Here is a 20493-nt window from a genome sequence, read left to right on the forward strand (position 1 = left end):
GCACGCTTCCTCTAGCTAGAGCCCACTTCCACAACAGATCTGCTAGTCCTTCAAGGTGCCACCACACTCCCTTTTGTTTTTCGTTGACTCGAAGCGCGGGGTTTTCTTCCCCCAACTGATTTTTGTGCAAGCCTGGGCGGATGCTGAAAGCTCGCCCTACGGTAGAACTAATCCCCGGCAAGTGGCCTTAACGGCAGCCTCCTGTGTTTGCAGCGTGGGTTGATGAGATGGAGAAACCTCGACTTAGCATAATAATAAATATTAACAATTTAAGCTTACGAACGAACAAAAGCATCCTTTGTGCTTAACGCCCTTCCCCTAACGCACCGCGGAATTCCTGAGATGGGGACAGTTACAAAAAGGGAAAGATACTGACAAGATTAACAGTTTTTTAAAACAAAAAATTGCATAAATGGCTCACCGTAACTTCCGATAATGCCATACTCATCATTGTGCCTACAATCTGCGCAGATAAAATCCAATCACACTCTTAAGAGCGATGACATGAATGGAATAGACTCCCTAAGTAGAACTTTGAAAGTTACTTGCGATCTCTGCAGTACTGTAGAGTATAAAAACAGGATCCTGTGGCATCTATATCCGAACACATTTATTATGGCTGAGTATACAATCCTCTTGGATCTTAGCCTCCCTTAACAAACCCTAAAACACCTCTCTCGTTCTGCATGCACATCTATCTTTCTTTCTTTTTAAGGGATTTGCTAAAGCAAAAGGGTTGAGCGCGCCTTTTTAGAGACAAATAAGCTTTCCATCAAAGGTGTTATTTACTGTCCTGAATTTGTATTCCTCACTAGAGTCTGGAAGTCCTAGCCATGTCTGCTCAGGTGTAAATGGGGATTTCTCTCAGGGAAACGGAGTTAGGATGGCAGCCGAGCGATATAGCGAAAGGCAAACTACACTGCAAAGATACTGGAAACACAAATCTAAATCCACGAAAGCTTATGCCACAATACGTATGCAACTTTTTAAAGGCGCCACTAGACGGCTGTTTTTAACTGCTTCGTTACTTTTAAAACTACAAATAAAATCGTACGCCACCTTTTCTGCACTGACTGACGTTCCCGGTGTTTTACAGAATATGAAGTTAATATTCATGGGCTTTCTCTCAAATAATAGGCTGATCCCAGTCTCCATTGCGCTGAAAGAAAACCTCCTTTATCTCAATGGAGGTTTCCATAAAATGTGTTCAGGGGGCACGTGTTAGCTTCCTTTCTCCATTCGTCCACTTTTGTTCCAAGCAAGGTAGGAACAGGTTGTCAGCTGGATAGGACTGTGCCCCACGTGCAATTCTAACCATAACGTGCTTCCTTGGAAGTCAAATGCCACAGAAATAAGGGAACTCACTTAGGTACCAGCTAAAGTAGCTACGATCCAGCTACATTTACACTTAACTCCATTTCAATCAAGTTCCATACACCGGAAACTCAAGCATTGACCTCCGATTTGGATTTCCCTCTCCGGGATTTTATAAGCTTTTTATGGCGTGGTCCACGAAGTTAATGGGGCATCTAAGCGATTTACAACGCATGTTTGCTCAGAAATGGGCCTCACTTTAGTCCAACGGGACTTGCTCACAAGGAAGTGTGCATAACGATCGCACATCCTTTCGGATTAATTTTTTTGTAAAAAAAAAGTATTTAAAGTGTTTAACTTGACGTCTGGAGGATGAAACACACTTTTTTAAAACAAGGGATGGTGGTGTTTTAAAAAGGCGATCAGTTTTCTCCTCTGTTCAGTCGCACTCCTGTTTCTACAACTCAGCCTTATTGACTGGGAGGCGGGTAACCCACTCGCCCCCGTTACCTGCGGGGTAAGGCGACTGAATTCAGTAAGATTTAATTCTGAGCAGACCTGGCAGACATGCATAGGATTGCAGCATTCTGACCTAAGCAGTTATCCTCATTCATTCCACACACACACTCCTTCAGCTTTGTGGACTTAGCGTGGAGAGGGGGAATTTAAAAAGCTCTTTCCAAGTATTTAAGAGCCATGTACTGGAATCGTCCTGGATTTCTCTGACCTGGCGGGGGGGGGGGAGTGCTTAAGGTGCCACACTAAATAACACTCCTTGGACCTTTTATTGAAAACTTCCCCTTTAGAATAAAACTGATCGATTTATATTGTTCAGCTGTGCCTTATTCTTCTCCCACCCTCTTGGGAATCCCTCGAACTGTACGCGGAAGTGGTCCAGTCGAAAGGCACGCTGTTCAAGTGAGCCTGCGATCTGGCTCATAGCTCCCCCTGCCCTCCCAGCTTTGAAACTGACCAGGTGAAGATTCCCAGAGCGATGTCCCTGACCAGGTAAGGAAAAGGAGGTCGGGGTGGAGGGGGGGGGAGGCGGAGAGAAGAGCTAATCACAGCATGATTCTCCCCAGCCCTGTTATCTGTCAATCTGGCACGCAGGTGCTGAATCCTAGCAGTGACAGGGGCCCAGCAAGGGCAAAATAATCCTCGTTTAACCGTAAAAAGGTGAAGCTCACTCAGCTCCTACGTCTCTCAGGCAGTTGGCGTCATTAAGGCTAGGCATCTCAGCAAGCAAGACACAGGTAGTCTTAAAACCCCCTCAGAAGTGACACGCCATCACCACCATCATCCCCTTAAGATACATTTATGTTGATCAGTCTGCAAAACAGTCTAAATGTGAGAAGGGGGGACTCCTAAAGGTTGCCATTTAAGTAGAACCAAATTAGGGGTGCCAGTTGGCCCTTCTTTTTAAGGGGTGCTTCAAAGTTCAGAGCACCTTTGATCGAGTATCAATCCTTGCTGACGTTTCAAAACTGAGCGGGGTTATAGTTCGACCCTATTTTAGAACAAAAACCAGAATTATGTTGCAGCTCCCAAGCACGTTTACTAGGGAGTAAGTCCCAGTGCACAAAGTGGCATTTACTTCAGAGTAAGCATGCGCAGGAGGCATTCTTGCAGTGCTATCCTATGCATGTCTGACCCCACTGAGCTCCATGAGGTTTATCCCCAGACAAGTGTTCATAGGACTGCAGCCAGGCTGCAATCCTAACCCCACTTACCTGCCGGTCAAGTCCCACTGAAGTCAATAGGACTTACTTCTGAATAGTGGTGCTTAGGATTGTGCTGCTGGTTTCCTTTGAAAGGTTGAAGGAGAATTCCTCACCTTTTGAAAACTCCCAACTTGAATTGAGTCCCACTCGTTTCAAATGAAATCGCCAAAGAAGACTGGGAATCTCTGTATGCTTACTAAGCAGTAAGATACCCATTGAAAGTAAATTATATTATGGTGCAAACTTTTGTGGGCTTGCGTGTGAATGAACGGTGACTATTGTCTGGTTTTGCCAGGAGAGACAGAATGCATTTGTAGAAAAAGCAAAGATACCATTCAGTAGCTAATTCGTTTCAAATTAAAATCAAGGGGGCTTGCTTCCTTGCAAATGCAGTTAGGCTCAGAGTCCGATATGCTCTTTTTAAATTGACATGAAGGTGAAGCAGAAATGTGTTAAAACAAATGCCTCTAGATCTACCTGTGAAGTTATAAAGTGGCTTCAGGAAATTCAACTATCATTATTAATTGTAAATCAAATTATAAATCATCTCAATCCTACATTCAGAAGTAAACTCCACTGTGCCCAATTTTTCCCGAATCAGTGTGCATGTAATTCCATTTTAGGAGTGCAAGCCTACACTTCTCTACTTGGAAGAAAGCCCCATTGAATTCAGTGGGTCTTTTTACCAGGTAAGTAACCTTAGGGCTGCTCTTAAGTACATCCATTCAGAAATAATCCACACTTCTTTCAATAGAACCTTCATATGGGTGTGGTACAGGCAAAAGCAAGTTCATTTTTAAAAATAAATCAAGTAAACTTTTCAAGATGAGAACCTAAGGAAATGGGATCTTTTGGTCAGAATTTAAAACATGTCCCGCAAAATCCAACCACCTGAATTTGCAGACCCTGCCTACACACTGGAGAGGGTGGGGGGAGAGGGAGAGAGACGGAATATCCGCGGAAAAGAATTGAGAACCAGTTTTACGTTTACACAACAACTCCCACTGTTTTTAAAACTTTGGACCACCGGCTGCCTTTTCTATACCTTCTCCGGTAGAGAGATCTCGACCCCACCCAAAGTACCTCTTTCCTTTCACTGCTAGCTTGGCTCTTTTCCAGCACAACCCCACCATCACCCCAAATTAAATTATCCAACTTGTTCTAAATGTATCAGCGACGAGTGATTGAATTAATGCTGGCGTTCTTTCTCCCGTTCATTCCCACATTCAAGAGTTAAACGTTAACGTTTCAGCTCTAAAGAGATGGTAAATACATATAGGAGTTGCCTGAATCAGAGACATCATCTGCTTGCTATGGGGCTGGGGCATCCTCAATATATTTATAGCTCAATCGCAGCTAATCCCATTAATTATGATACACAAAGAAATAAAGCACTATGCAAATAATGGGGGGGGGGGGCAGAGAGATTCTTAGTAACAAAGTGGATGTTGGATATTCAGGATAAAGCCTGCAATTTTAAGCACACTGAAGTCCCATGGAACATATTTACACCAGTTAAAAGCCTCTGACAGTGCAAAAATTGTAGCATATTTTAAAAGCATCTGTCACGGTGATTTTTTTTTTAAAAAATAATGTTGCTGTAATTATGCTGAAGTATAATTAATATGAAGATGTATCTTTTTACACTAAGGAGATTGTGCTTTTGACATGCAAATGTAGGCCCATGTGCAATGCATACCTCTATACGTGTCTACTCATAAGTAATCCCTGTTGAGGTCAATGCTTCTGGCTGCAATGTAAGCCTGGGGTTGTAGGCTTAATTGCATACAGTTGCACAATGAGTTGGCCAGATAGAGACGCTCCTGGGAATAATTCTCAAGTACAGGGAGGAATGGGTTAATGTTGTCCCCTTTCTAAGTGATATGCTTGGAAATTTTATGCCCGTTGAACTAAAGGATTCAACATGGACGTGTTGATAAATTAGAGGATAATTCTTGGGCGGAAGGAGGACAGGCGGTTTTTGAAAACCCACGATGTATTTGAGGGTGAAACCGATATTTTGGGTGTGTGTGTGAATTAATGTCAATAGTAACTGGGAGGTTCCTAATTCAAGGGAGATGCTACTCAGTTGCAACAGGTGACTGACCATGTGCTTAAAAGAGGCGTTCCAAACGCCATTGTTATTTTCCTGCCCTATAGAAAGAAGTGGGGATTCCCAACCAAAAATACTGCGGGCAAAGGAGTCTCTTAATGGTTACCTCCCTGACGAAGATATTTGTTTGGTTCAAAAGCTTACCTAGTCTCCTTGCTCCAGTTATCACTAAATGCCCATCTTTAGGGTTTCTGAACGAGCCCGGCTCCTGATGTGCAGAGCTCGTAATACATACAGCCTGCTCGCCCCCGTATTCATTCAGAATTAAGGCTACAACCCTAGCCCCCACCTACCTGGGAGTAAGCCCCATTGACGTCAGTGGGCCTTACTTCCGAGTAGGCATGGTTAGACTTTCACTCAAGTTACACCAGAGGAATTGTTCTAGTGCCCAGCATTGCAACAGGAGTCGCTTCTTCCCACCTGCCTCAGGACAAATTTCAGACACTGAAATACGGGGCTTCAGGCTGGAGCGAGAAACGCAGGAGCAGGGCCGAGGGCTGGGGGGGGGGGGGAGTGGTGCACCCCCCTCCATACTCGCTCCGAATGTTAATTCTCTATCGATTGCATGAAGCACTGAAATCATTTCGTAGAGCAAGCCTCGAAATAGCTAGACTGAAGGAACGGATTTCCTTCTGGGAAAAGATCGAATGGGTTCAGACACTGGAAATCGAATGATACATCGAATTCCAGAAAAACCTTCCCAATTCCAGACAAACCTTCCTTTTGCTGCCTCTGCAGAGGCTTTCCGAGGCGCGCATGGTTTTTAACTTCGTTGGTTTCTTATGACTAACTTACTGTTTTGCAGTAACCGCGGGAGAGCAAGAAATGTCTGGGGGTCACCTTAAGGGCTCGCCACTTTATAGCATAAGCTTTCCTGGACCAGTCAAATGAAGTGGTCTACAAGTCTTTTCAGAAGTTGCGCTTGTCCAAGATAAAGTATGCGTACACGCATTCCTCCCCAACTCTAGCGGGATGGCCCTGTTACAGGGCAATCCTAGCCGTGTCTACTCCGAAGTAAGCCCTATTTAATTCAAGGGGGCTTACCCCCAAGTAACTGAGGTTAGGGCTGCGGCCTTGCAGTTTCTTGCAGCCAACCAGAAGAAAAAGTCTTGTGGCACCTTTAAAAACTAACAAATGTATTATGGACCAGTAAAGCTTGTGTCACAATCAACGTGTTACTCTTAAAATAGCTCAGCCGCTCCGGCCCATCCACAATTCTCTGGAACCGGAGACTTTTGGCTTCGGGCCGATCTGAGCTGTCATTCTGCAGCGTAGCTGAGCGCGTTGGGGGCACCGCAGAGAACGTGGCGCCCCCTGCCCTTAAAGAAGGGGGCTTGCAGGCAGGAATGCAAAGAGGCTTAAGGCTGCAACCCTGGGCAGGCTTACTTGGGAGTAAGTCCCGATGAACTCAAGCGACGGCTTTTTTTATGCGCGTTTATTCCGAGTCAGTTCAAACAACACTCCGAGTCGCGCGCGTACCGGATCGGGCGATGCCCGAGTACCATAGGACTTGCTCGCGGGTAATGGTGTGCAAGGATTGTAGCTTTCCGTGAAAGTTAGTTCTCTCCCTGCTTTTTCTCAATGGGGTGCGATGCTAAGAATATATATGTGGGCGCATTGTTAAACACCAGGCTGTTGGTGAAATGTACCAAACTTTCTCCCACGTGCGCGAGAAGTTCCTCGGAAAGCCACGAGGTTATCCGCCTTGGGAAAGAAATTCCTCAAACCCCTTCCCCTTCCCCTACACAGCCCGAACTCTTCTGTGGAGCCTCCGAGGAACTTCTAACCTGTGGAAGGCTCAGAGCTCCAGGAGCCAAGCAAGACCCTTGATCATCCCAGACCGATTCCTACATTCTGAGCCACCAGCCAAACCCCGCACCGCCTCCATAACTTGCAAAGATCCTGGGGGGAGGAAAAAAAGCAGAGAAGGCGACTTACTTGCCAGTCGATCCTCCCTAGCAGAGACATGAGCCACCCGGTGGGGCTTTGAGCTGGAACCGACGGCAGGAGGGGGCGGGGGGACTGAAACCCCACGCAGCTGCCTCTTCAACTGGAGTCCCAGCCAAAGCGCTTCACCTGGGCGCACGGCGAGGCTGAACTAGGCGCCTGCGCAGATACCTGCTCGTCTACTCTCTCTCTCTTGCTCTCTCAATCCCTCTCTCGCCCCCCTCCCTTTAAGCAGGAGCGTTCCTCGTTTTTCCTGCTAGCTCTGATTCCTTCTGGTTTCAACTCCTGGGTAATCATCTGGCAGCCTGGTGGCGAGCTGATGGATATCTACCTGGGCTGCCCTGTCTCCCCTCTTTGAATTTAAAAACGCAGGTGGGGGGCAGGAAGAAAATAATAAGGCATCCGCGGAGTTGTCAAGTTTAGCCAGGGGTGCCAACTTGAATAAAACATGGGGGCAGGTAAGCCCCACCCTACATAATTCGGCGCGCACACTATTTGAATGGGAATTCGCCTCAACTTTGGGGGGGGGCCTCAAGTGTTTTATTGGGACCTCGGCCCCTAGGAATTGGCTCCTGTGTAATCCGGGCTGATGTCTAACAGGCAGAAGTTCTGGAGGTAGGACTCGGACATGCGGCAAAGTGGTGGGGTAAGCCCACCTGCTAAATTTCTGCCTCCCGCTGCGTCTCCAGCCCAGATCAATTTGTGACCTGCGACGTTTTCACCATTTTTGAACAGAATGTTCAGTAAGAAGCGCCTTTCTCCCCTTCTTCTCCTTCACTTTAACCCGCTGGGTGTTGCAGGCAGCATAGCCGACAGAAGTTCGGCAGGTAAAACTTGCTCTAGCCCGGGGCTTCACCTGTTGGATTTCTGCCTGTCGTTGCACTTTTGCTTTAATTGCAAGGACCCCTTGCAATTGCTCCAGTTGTTTGCCGCGTGGCTACTTACTTAGGTAGTCTTGGATGACCTTAAAGAAGGTCCTTTTAAAACAAAGAGCAGCTAAAGGAAGGAGGTGGACATCAATGGAGAAAACGCAGCGCTTCCACATTCTAGCCAGTATTTTTCATTAAAAGTCCGTAACGTAGTCTTGCCTGTTGATGTTGATTTTAGATCTGGAGGCTGGTCTAGCCTTTATAGACTAAGAACCAACCCTAAGCCTAAGCCTAGCTAGTTTATTAAAGCTTAGTGAGAACTTGAAGAGAACCTAAAACATCAGCTAACTTGGGACACGATCCAGCCCAGTGTACGCGCTTTAAAGTTCTCTCCCTAGCAGCGGGAGAGAGGTGTACCGGATCCTCTGCATGCTTGCTTCAAGCTTCCCTGAATTATCCAGTATACGTCTACTCTGAAGTAAGCCCCATTCAGTTCAGTGGGACCAGGCACAGTGCAATCATAACCAACTCATGGCCACCCAAAATGAAGTTATTGGGTTTAGGGAATAGTGAGAATAGTCTTGCACCTAGGAAAGAATATATATGTTTGCTAACCCCTGATACCAATGGGGCTAAATAGTTTTATACTTCTCCAGGTCAAGCCCAATGCAGTGTCCTTTTATTTCGCCATCTTTACAGATCTTTACAAATGAATGGGTCTATTCAGGGCTTCCCAAACTTGGATCTCCAGCGGTTTTTGGACTACAACTCCCATCATCCCTTGCTGACAGGACCAATGGTCATGGGTGATGGGAGTTGTAGTCCAAAAACCGCTGGATACCCAAGTTTGGGAAACCCTAGGCTATATCAATATAAATAATAATATTAATAGAGTTTTCAATTGAATCAATGACCAAGTCCAATAGATTTCAGTGGGACTCACCTTGATGAAAACCCATTCAGGGTCCCAGCTATTCACTCTGAGCACAGTGGGGCCTACTTCCATAGGATTATTCTTTAAAAAGCCTGAACTGGAGTCTAACTTCGGGTGCTAAATTTGTTTACCTCCACATAATCATTCAGGGATGGCTGTGGCTAAAAACAAGCCCAAGGACAAACCCAGCCTCCTTGAAATATGATCAGACAGGCATGGTTATATGGACATAACTTGCTTTAGCATTAACCCAGATTCGTCTTCTCATTTACACCCAGCTCCCCAGCAATGATTATACTTATGCTGATATTTAGCACTTAGCACTAATTTTTTGCAGTCTTCTAGCAACACAAGTACATCATCTCAACTATCCTGAAGACCCTTGACAGTGCAACACTGTAAGGCTGCAGTCCTAAGCCTTACTTGGGAGTAAGCCCCCATTGAGCCCAATAAGGCTTACTTCTGAGCAGCTAAAATAAAAAAATTCCTTCCAGTAGCACCTTAAAGACCAACTAAGTTAGTTCTTGGTATGAGCTTTCGTGTGCATGCACACTTCTTCAGATACACTAGGGTTGCACAGTAAGTCAATGTTATTTCTGTGCTCTATGCTAATCTGGCATAAACACCAGAAAATTTGAAAGCCTTTTTATCACTTCATGCGCTTGCTACTGCAGTTGCCTTGCCTACTGCCAACAAGTCCCCTTCCCTGATCCACTGTAAAGAGGCAAGCATTGAGAGGTTGCTTCACCTGCACCTAGGCTGAGCTAGAGCTTAGAAACTAGGAGCCTGTGTCAAAGGTTTCGTGGAAAAGCTGGGTTTTAAGGAAGGAGTTGAAGACAGTAGTTGGGGGGCAAGTGAGGAGGGGCACCTGTGCTTTTAGCAACTGCAGAGGAAAAGGAGTTCCATCTTCTGCGGCCTTCAGTCTGTCTAAAGCCCTCTTTCAATGGGATTGCAAACCAAGTCATGAACTCAAATTCCCCAGGGTGTTTATTATTGTTACCATTATTATTATTATTATTATTATTATTATTATTATTATTATTATTATTAAATGTGTGGGCCTTTCCTTTAGCTGGGAGGATATATGGCAGGTGCATTGATCCTGCACCCATTTAACCCCCATTGAACACAAGTGGATTTATTTCTGAGTAAATATGCGTAGGATTGGGGTGGGCGAGTCTGAGAGCAGAGCCCTAGGCAGGTCTGTGCAGAAGTAACGCTCATTCATTGAGCTCAGTGGGGATTATTTCCAGATATATGTGCATAGAGGCTAAACTCCGGATTAGCAGTGTCCAGGTTCAGTAGCACCTTCTGCCATCGGGACGCTAGCTCTCAGCCCCCGCCCCACCTCAACAGGTCGCAGGAAAATCGCCTGGTGCAGTCGCAAAGCAAATTTAAACCGTTTGGACTCGTGTGAGTTCTGTGGGTTTAGAAACAGCTTTCTTACAGAAAGAAGGAATGTATTATTTCATTAACAGAGGAGCCAAACTTTTTAGAAGGTGTGTGTGTGTGTGTGTGAGAGAGAGAGAGAGAGAGAGAGAGAGAAACTATGAGGCATGATCCAGTCAAAGTTAAGCAACTCCAAGCCCCTTTGAAATGAATGGCACTTGGGAAGAAAGAAAGACAAAATCTTGCTTTCTCATCTCTGCGATCGGGCAGAGATAACTCAATCTGCAATCTAGTTTGGAGGACGTCAGAGAAGTAGATAACCAGGCAGAAACTAGATACAGAAGCTAGAAACTTGTTTTGTTTAATGGGGTTGATGTTTCCTGCTACTCTCTAGGTTTGCCTTCTCAGAAAACATGCATAGGAGAACTGGCTCTTCCCTTACCTGTTTGCAGTGTGAGAGGAATAACGCTGACCTACTTTACCTGGGTGTTGTGAAAAGATAAGAGGCGAAGCACGCGCAGCGTTAGAAAACCTTACATAAACATACGGACTAGCACCTTGAAAACTGTGTCGAGTTTGATTTAAATCTTTCTTGTGCCTGATTTGGACGCTCCCGCCTGTCGATATCGCCTTGCGCCACGTCGTTTACTTATCATCGCCCTCAAAGCAATATAAACCCACGGTTATTAATTATTACTTTGTTTAGATGTTTAATTTTCTGAAACGTGATAAGACAGAAGTAGGTAATTTCCCTGTCTGAGGGATCAGGGGGGAGGGAATGGATGCTGAAATGTGTTCTTGATTTCTGGAAGGAGGTGGGCGGAGGGAACCGTCTGCAACGCTGAGCCTAGTAAGCATATTTGAGTTCTTCAAGACGGGCTCCCTCCTATCAATGCCTAGCTAGGATTGCTGCTTTAAAGGCCGATCCTATGCATGCCCTACCCTCTCTCAGCTTGCTCCAGCGAGTAGTTTTATCCCAAGGAAAGGAGAATCCGATGTGTTATTCTTGTCATTTCCTGATTGCAGAAATTAAAGTGTACGACCCAGGCAAAATATAGGAATTTCCCCCTCTCCAAATGCCATTCATATCCTTGCTTAATCTTGCTTGAATCCGGCTCCGTAGTTTCACATCCCCTCCTCTGAGTTCTAGAAGGTTTATGTCCTTAGCTAATGCAACAGCATTTTCCCTTTTCTAAAAATAAAAGAAGAAAAGGGGAGGGGGGGGGGAGAGATATTTTTCTAAATTCAGGCACTCCCTGCCTCACAGTCCGAACGTTTTAAATTTGCCATGATGGAACTAAACAATTTCCATCCAAGTTGCAGTTTTGTCATGAGTCTTTTTTTTTTTTAAAGGGGGGGAGAGAGCTTATGTTCAAATACAATGTAAATACTTCATTTTGTTTACAGTACTTCAGTTTTCATCAGGGTATGTCTCTAGCCAAAAAAGGACGCGGGGGTGGGGGAGGTGAGGAGCCCAATTCAAACCAGATCCCCTCTCTCTGACAATCACCATTCGCATATACACAACACATAATTTCAAGCGGAAAGTTGTTGGTGTTGTTTTTCCCCCTTTTTTCAAATTATATTACACAATGTGTTTTAATTTTCCATTATTGTTAGGCACCTTGGACTACATTTCAGGAAAGGCAGGCTTAGAAATACTGTATATTCTCAAATAAATAAGGCTGAAATTCTGTACCTGCTTACCTGGGGGAATGCCCCACTGTAAGTAAATAAAATAAGTGGGGAAAATGAGTAGCTGTTTGCAGGACAAACTTACAGAAATTAGTTCAGCTTTCGATTTATTTATTTATTTATTTTAAACAAGGGGAATAATTTGCCAAAAAATGAGCGCTTTTGAAGCCTGGTAATATCCAAGTTTAACTGAGGTGTGGGTTTCAGTGCAACTCATGTACAGACTTAGTTCTCACAGTGACATCAGTAGGACTTCGGAGTGCGCCACGGTGGTTGAATGGTGTCTTGTTTTATTTAACAAGATTTATACACCACTTAATCAGAAAAACCTCTAAGGCAATTGCAAGAAATAATACAAAACAATCATAAGGAAATATCAATAAAATCAAACTTTAATTTATAAGAAAATACTGACATATTGACATAACAAAAAATGATCAAGTATAGATAAATCCAAGAGCTTAAAAGGTATTTATTTTACTTTTCCCCTTTTAGAGGCACAAATCACTTCAATTAGTTATTTATCCTTTCTACTGCTGAAGTTCAAACCACAGTGTCAGTTTCCCTGTTCTTCACATTCTTGCTGCAATGCATTGGCTGCTTCTGCACTCTGATGCAGCTGTACTGCCCAAGTAGATTGGAGGGAAATGGGAAGTGTGGCTATTCCCAGGTATGCACCTTACCACTGAAATCTTTGTCACCTTTTGTGTTGAGTAGATAAGCTCTCACCACTGCAGTCTGGAGCTACTCCCAGCTAATGCACCTGTCCCACAGTTGAGGTCCTACAAAAACATCTGAAAGAACATTGTGGACCACTGGCGATGCACAGATCGCAATTTAGGAATTGCTATTTGTGTGTGCTTCACGGGAATATACAGGAGCGGACAGATTCCAGGCTGGTGGGATCTATTTTAACTTCCACTAGAATTCGGAGATTTATCCACTGGTGGGTGGTTCAAAATATGATATGCTCAGAATTAAAGAATTATGTTCTAGGGGTTTTGATTTGAGTACCTGAATCAGCAGAGCTCAGACTGAGAAAGAACTCTAGTTTAAAGGCTTGTTGGAAAAAAGGTAGTTCAGTGTACAAAGGTTAAATTTATATTCATGTAGGTTCTAAAGACATAGTGGCCCAGTTCCCTAGCCCCCAACCCCAAACCAATTGGCCATCCTGACAATCTGAATAATACCACACAGATGCAGAAATAAACCAAGTCTCTATGGAGACTAAGTCCCACTGCCAAATAAGGATTCTTCTCCACAGGGACCAAAAACAGTGAAGTGATTCTATTTAAAAACCCCACTATCTTTGAACAGATGTGAATTCATCACAAATCCTAGCACAGTTTCACACATTTCTCGGCCCAGTCATTTATAGGGATGCCCATCCGCTTTCATCACAGCCGAAAAATCAAAGAACTTGTCAGACTATGGAAGAAGTTGTAATGTCTGGGCAAATATCCATTGAGGTGAGGTGGATTGTGCCCCAGGGGATGAGACGGGATGAGAGGATCCTCAAAGTTCCTTTTCAGACTGATGATTCTTAAATAAGTACCCCCATAGCTCTGTTACCATTAATTGGTGAATGAGCAGGAATGAAGTCCTGGCCTAGAGAAACTTAGAATACTCAAAAAGGACCCCCCAGGGCAGATTAAGCATAGATCATAACGCTCAGGCCCATGCAAACAAATCCATTCTCCATTTGTTGAACCAAAATATGTGGATTTCAGCTTGACTTATCTGTACAATGCTAACCATGTCTACTGCAGAGTGAGCCTTATTTAATTCACTGGAGTTTACTCCCAGGCAAGTGGGGTTAGGATTGCAGCATTAGTTCCACTACCTTCGATGGCTCTAAATACCCAAGACTGAAAAGAACATTCTAGGAAACTCAGTATCATGGTTGGAGTGTTTCCCAAACTTGGGGCTCCAGCTGTTTTTGCACTACAAATCCCATCATCCCCAACCACTACTGGTCCTGTTAGCTAGGGATGATGGGAGCTGCAGTCCAAAAACAGCTGGGCTCAGTTTAGGAAACCCTGATTAAAATCTAGAAGAACAGGGTCCCAATCCCCACTCAGCCTTCACTAGATGACCTTGGGCCAACCTCAGCCTCTCCATTTGGCTTACTTTACAGGGTTGTTGTGAGGATAAAATGATGAGGAGGGAAACCACGTAAGCCACCTTGACCTTGTTGGAAGATTGTTGGAAGATAAAGGAAATAAGCAAATAAGCAAGCAAGCTTTTCGGTAGACTGGGGTTTTTTTTTGTCCGCCATGTTGACTTCCAGCTGTGGCTGTCACACATCAGCAAAGGCTGGTCCATTTGGGCAGAAGAGGCACTGCTCCATTGACCTCAGCCTGCCCTATCCAGCCTATCCTGCCTGGCTTTTTACTGACAACCAGTCCAGGGGGTGGCACTATCCATCAAATCTCCTCTTTAGATTCAGTGTTGCCCCTCAGCAGAACCCAGCAGGGAGGAGGATGGGGGTTCAACTCGTTGGCTCCGCCTCTCATTGGCTCTGGTGCCACCTACTGGTGAGCTCCCAGACTTCTACCCTACCAGTCCTGGCAGACAGCAGCCACCACCACCGCCCAACACTGAGCTACAGAGAGACCCCAGCTTGAGGGAAAGGCTGTGGCTCAGAGCTAAAGGGCTGTTCCTGGAGTACTGTTCTCCAGTGGTTTGAACCACTAGAGAAATGTGCTATGTTCTTATGTGGCAGACAAAGAGGAGAAGGGGAACCTTTTGAAAAGCAGCCACCCTGGACCTCCCACAGAGGCCAACCCTGGGAACTCTCCCCATCTTCCCTGCCATCTCCCAGGCACCAAAGATGATGGCAGGAGGATCAAAAATAGCACGAAGGGGGAGTGGGAGGATGGGATTTTTTGCACTGCTGGCAAAATTTACATCAATCAAAATGGTAGACTTAATTCTCACTGTCATATATAATCACACTAATAAGGTACCAGTGATGTGCTGTCAGCATCATAAAATATCAAGTGCTAGCTATTTAAGAAGAGAGAAAGGGGGGGGGACCCCTCCAAGCCTGCTTCTCACTACATTTTTCCTGACAGGTGGTAACATAATTGTGTTTGCAAACAAACACATGACTCTATCAATTCTATCAAATCTGTTTCAGGGCTACGTTTTAGGAATACAGGAGGTGAGTCAAGAAACAGGGCCCAGTGGCTCCCATTCCTCTCTCCTCCTCTTGTGCTCTGTAAGTCCTGGGTCTCCCCCCACCCCCATAGACAAGTCAGTCTCCTACTCCTTTGAATCCCTGAGGGGAATTATGAATCCACAAGGCAAGTTTTCTGCGTTTGGTTTTTGCTAAATGCAAACACAATTGTTTTTCAGTCTCATTTATCTGTGAGAGTTCCTGAAGGTTCCTCATAAGGTACCCACATTTTATATTTTTTTTTACTCAATTTCGATTCCCACCCCCCTCTGAGGTCTTTTTTAAAAACAACAACAACAAAACTGAAGAATTTTGGAGTGGGTGTTTTTTCCCCTCTCCAGCCAGCCCAGATACCAAAGACAACAAGCTTTATGCATCTTTAAATTCAGCAGGTGTGGTTTGCATGACAAGAGACCCTGCCCCATTTTGTAACTGAGCCATCTTAGTTAGTCTATTTACATGTTGGGGGGGGGGTGGGGAACTCAAATCAACATGAGCTTACAGCATAAGCTCTCATAAACTAGAGTCAGTGGCAAACAGGGATCTCAAATTTCAGAGGTACCCTGTGTGTCACCAAAGTTCAGTGTCCCCACGTCTCTCGCCTTCCATTCTGCATAATCATTGTGGTGCCCCTGAGGCTCCATGCCCAGTAAAGGTAAAAGCTAAAGGACCCCTGGACGGTTAAGTCCTGTGAAAGGCGACTATGGGGTTGAAGCACTCATCTCGCTTTCAGGCCGAGGGAACCAGCGATTGTCCACAGACAGCTTTCCGAGTCATGTGGCCAGCATGACCAAACTGCTTCTGGAGCAAAGGACACCATGATGGAAAACAGAGCGCATGGAAACGCCACAGCGGTACCTATTTATCTACTTGCACTGGTGTGCTTTTGAACTGCTAGGTTGGCAGGAGCTGAGACAGAGGAACGGGAGCTCACACCACTGTCACGGGGATTTGAACCGCTGACCTTCAAATCAGCAAGCCCAAGAGGCTCAGTGGTTTAGTGCCACCCACGTCCCTTTTCCATGCCCAATACAACCAAGGTGGTCCTGCTCCCCTAAACCCACCTCTCCTAGAGTCCTCCATCAGAAGATAATAGACCAGGCATCCCCAAACTCGGCCCTCCAGCTGTTTTGGGACTACAAATCCCATCATCCCTGACCACTGGTCCCGTTAGCTAGGGATGATGGGAGTTGTAGTCCCAAAACAGCTGGAGTTTGGGGGTGCCTGCAATAGACACTTCATCAAACTGAGGAACAGGGGGCATACACCTGGCCCTTTAGGCCTGCATACAGAGGCTGCTTTCAGGCAGGTGTTCACAGGTGCAGTTGTATTCTGCCACATGGTCTTCGCACAATGATAGTGCAGTAGTGATGGATTTATTCAACTGTATTTTGATCTGCAATGCTTCCCCAGTGCAAGTGTGTAATGCCGTCTGGAACAGAAGCAGGTAAAAAATAAATCAGAATGTTTATACTATCAAAAGTTACAGGATTTTAGTTGGAAGTTACGGAACATGAGAAAGGAAACGGCATGACTTCCCTAAAACCTTTGCGGGGGCAAGTGGTCTTGAAAGCAGCATTGCATGTGACCCCCCCAATAGCATCATGAACAAAAATCATCATGGACCCACAATGAAAAGGATGCCAGCGGATGGAGTCATAAGTCTGTTGCCCCAATCCTAAGCACATTAGTCATATTTAAAAGTGCATATGCTATATGTCGGACGCGGGTGGCGCTGTGGGTTAAACCACAGAGCCTAGGACTTGCCGATCAGAAGGTCGGCGGTTTGAATCCCTGCGACGGGGTGAGCTCCCGTTGCTTGGTCCCTGCTCCTGCCAACCTAGCAGTTCGAAAGCATGTCAAAGTGCAAGTAGATAAATAGGTACCGCTCCGGCCGGAAGGTAAACGCGTTTCTGTGTGCTGCTCTGGTTCACCAGAAGCGGCTTAGTCATGCTGGCCACATGACCCGGAAGCTGTACACCGGCTCCCTCGGCCAGTAAAGCGAGATGAGCGCTGCAACCCCAGAGTCGGTCATGACTAGACCTAATGGTCAGGGGTCCCTTTACTTTTATGCTATATGTATGTACTTGGAAGTCCCATTGTGTTCAGAGGGGCTTACTCAGAGGTTAAGTGAGTGTAGGGCAATATGGGGCTAAAGTCAACATATCTGACAATCTCTAGATTGAGGCCGATGCCCCAACCTCCAGGGTCACTGCAAAATGTTAGAGGTTGTTAGTGCATAGTGTATTCTTCCTACGCTTCCCAAAGGCAAAGAGATAGTCTCTGTTTTGGTGTTTCATGAGGGAGCAGCTCCTCACAGTGGTGTAGCAAAACAAGAAGTTACAATGGGATCTGGTGGCTTAACATCCTTATTCATCACATTGCTTCTAGCTAGCTGCCCAGTGTGGAAAAGGTAGAAATTATTCCCATTCATTTATCCTTAATTTTGTGAGGTGGTCTTTCCAGAGTTGAGTCCAACCTACTAACCTCAGATGTGATGAAGTTAGAGTGAGCTCTTGGTGTTCCATTAAAAGAGTTCTCCACTCTTCTTGTTGAAGTGGGAGCAGGTGCGAAAGAGAACAGAGACCCTGGGCCTTTAATGGATGTGTAGAAGTAGGTATAGCTTATTGTTAAAATATGGGGCTTTCTGTTCCCCAGGCATCAGAGTCTGTAATGCTTCGGAATACCAGTTGCTGGAAACAACAGGAGGGGAGAGGACTCTTTTGCTTGGGTTCCTGTTTGTGGGTTCCCTTCCAGCATTCGGTTGGCCACTGTGAGAACAGGATTCTGGACTAGGTAGGTCATTGGCCTGATCCTGCTATATGCAAGAAAAAGTAGTTCCTCGTCACAGGGTGAAGGTGGAGAAGAGCACAGCATAAATTTAGGAGGAGTCCAACACTGGAGGAAGTGTTGGTTGGGAAGTCAACTGCTATTTAGATAAAGCTATCAAATTTATTGCAAATGTGCAATTCTATATCATGGCCATTGAAAAGAGGTGTGTTTCTATTGATGATACATTTTAAAATTTAAATCTTGGCTTTCAAGTGTAAATTTACAAATATGCATTTACAATTTGTACAAGAATGTATTCACTCATGATATGTTTTAGCTCTAGAAAACACACTAGAATTGCACTTATTTGTGCCTGATTGAACAGGAGGACTCCAAATATTATACAAATGCACTCTGGATCATAGCCAGACGCTGGAGAGACCTGTCAGGAGTAAGCATGGATCAATGGTACCAAATAGTATGGGAAACAGCTTTCCAGTGGTACCTCGGGTTAAGTACTTAATTCGTTCCGGAGATCTGTTCTTAACCTGAAACTGTTCTTAACCTGAAGCATCACTTTAGCTAATCGGGCCTCCTACTGCCACCGCGCTGCCAAAACACGATTTCTGTTCTCATCCTGAAGCAAAGTTCTTAACCTGAAGCACTATTTCTGTTTTTTTTATTGAAAATTTTTGAAATTACAAAGAAAAAAGAAAGCAAAAAAAGAAAATAGAAAAGACAAAGAAAAAACAAACCACATCAAACAATACAAATTCAAAAAACAAAAATACACCGCAAACAAACAAAAATAAATCCATCATTCTCAAATCCTCAACTCTCATTACCTTCTTTCTTTGACCTCCTCCTCCTCCCTTTTTTCGTATCCTGGTTAATAATTATGCAGCAAATCCTTTCCATATTTCATAGTATTCTGTCATTACATTACCTTAATCTATTTCATCTTATCTTATAGAAAACCTTAAAAGCTTAAAACTTAAATCTTATTTTTACCGACTTCTCACAACCATAATATTCTTACCTAATTCTTTAAACATTTTTGCTAGAGTCAAATAATTTCATTCCAACATTTTTCTAACATTCATCAATTTTATAAAACAATCCTGAAGCACTATTTCTGGGTTAGCGGAGTCTGTAACCTGAAGCGTATGTAACCTGAAGCATATGTAACCCGAGGTACCACTGTATTAGAAAAACTAACCAATAAACTGAAACTGACACAGGGCACAGCCCAACAAGACAACGACATGAATCCACCAAGAGCATACAAATCAATATGGCTAACCTGATTCAAAGACACCCACCCACCCCACTCACACATGAAAACAAAGTTCTCAATAGCCAATCCCAAACAAACAACCACACCGTAGGCCAACCCCAACCTCTCTCACCACCAAAGGAACACAAGTGAATAGTAAAGAGAACCACTGACACAAAACCCCACACATACATTAAGAAGAATAGAAGCATTGCCACCCAACCCCATTCACCATGCCCCCCTCCACCTCTTTCCTCCTTTTCTTCCTAATGTAACACTAATGTCTCAACAAATGAAACTGATCTGCCAGTGCAGTTAGGGGAAATGTACAAAACTAGTTCAAACATATGTTGGAAGTGTAAGGAAAAGGAGGGAACATTTTATCATATGTGGTGGGATTGTAAAGTAATTAAAAAATTTTGGGAAATGATATACAATGAACTGAAGAAAATGTTCCATTTAACATTTGTTAAAAAAACCTGAGGCATTTTTGTTGGGGATTGTAGGGAAAGACCTGCCAAAAAAGTTGAAAAACATCTTCATGTATGCGACAACGGCCGCGAGAGTTCTGATAGCACAAGGATGGAAGACTGAAGAAATCCCAACTAAAGAATTATGGCAAGAAAAATTGACGGACTATGCAGAACTGGCAAAATTGACTCATAGGCTACGGGACAAGGATAACTGTGACTTTAAGGATGAATGGGAACCTTTCACAAAGTATTTGAAGACGCAACAAAGCGAACTGGTCTCCTTGGCATCTTTTGAATAAACATCCACAATTTTTTAATTTTTTTTACTGATAATAATTAGCTAAACAGTTGGAGGCTCTATACAACTCTGTAACATGCAGAAAATAGCATTATTGGAGAAACCAAAGACTGGAACTGAGGGAAGTCGGGGGGGTGGGGTGGGGGATGGCTTTTGTGGGGGGAGGGGGGAGGAAAATGGGGAGGGAATAAGGATATGTTTTTGGAAAATATGTTTTGTTATAACTTTGAATAAAAATTTAAAAAAAAAACCAAATGAAACTGATCTGTAGAAAATGTAACTTGAAAAAAGAGACATTGCATATACTTTTGTAAACCAAGAAATATTTAATAAAAAATATGTTAAAAAACAAAGGTCCGTATAGTAAAAGCTATGGTTTTCCCTGTAGTGATGTATGGAAGTGAGAGCTGGACCATAAAGAAGGCTGATCGCCAAATAATTGATGCTTTTGAATTATGGTGCTGGAGGAGACTCTTGAGAGTCCCATGGACTGCAAGAAGATCAAACCGAT

At 44.3% G+C, this 20493-nt stretch overlaps 1 protein-coding gene across 1 annotated transcript in view; it reads right to left on the reverse strand.

Moving 5' to 3' along the window:
- Positions 1-7247, reverse strand: part of TFAP2C (transcription factor AP-2 gamma) — a 33376-nt gene extending 26129 nt beyond the window's left edge. Inside the window, exon 1 of the mRNA XM_083508165.1 lies at positions 7087-7247. Coding sequence (XP_083364291.1) covers positions 7087-7116 — 30 coding nt within the window. The 5' untranslated portion in view covers positions 7117-7247. The remainder of the gene's footprint in view (positions 1-7086) is intronic.
- Between the last annotated feature and the right edge of the window lie 13246 nt (positions 7248-20493).

The sequence above is a fragment of the Podarcis liolepis genome (assembly GCF_965112155.1).
Source record: "Podarcis liolepis genome assembly, chromosome: 6".
Lineage (NCBI taxonomy): Eukaryota > Metazoa > Chordata > Lepidosauria > Squamata > Lacertidae > Podarcis > Podarcis liolepis.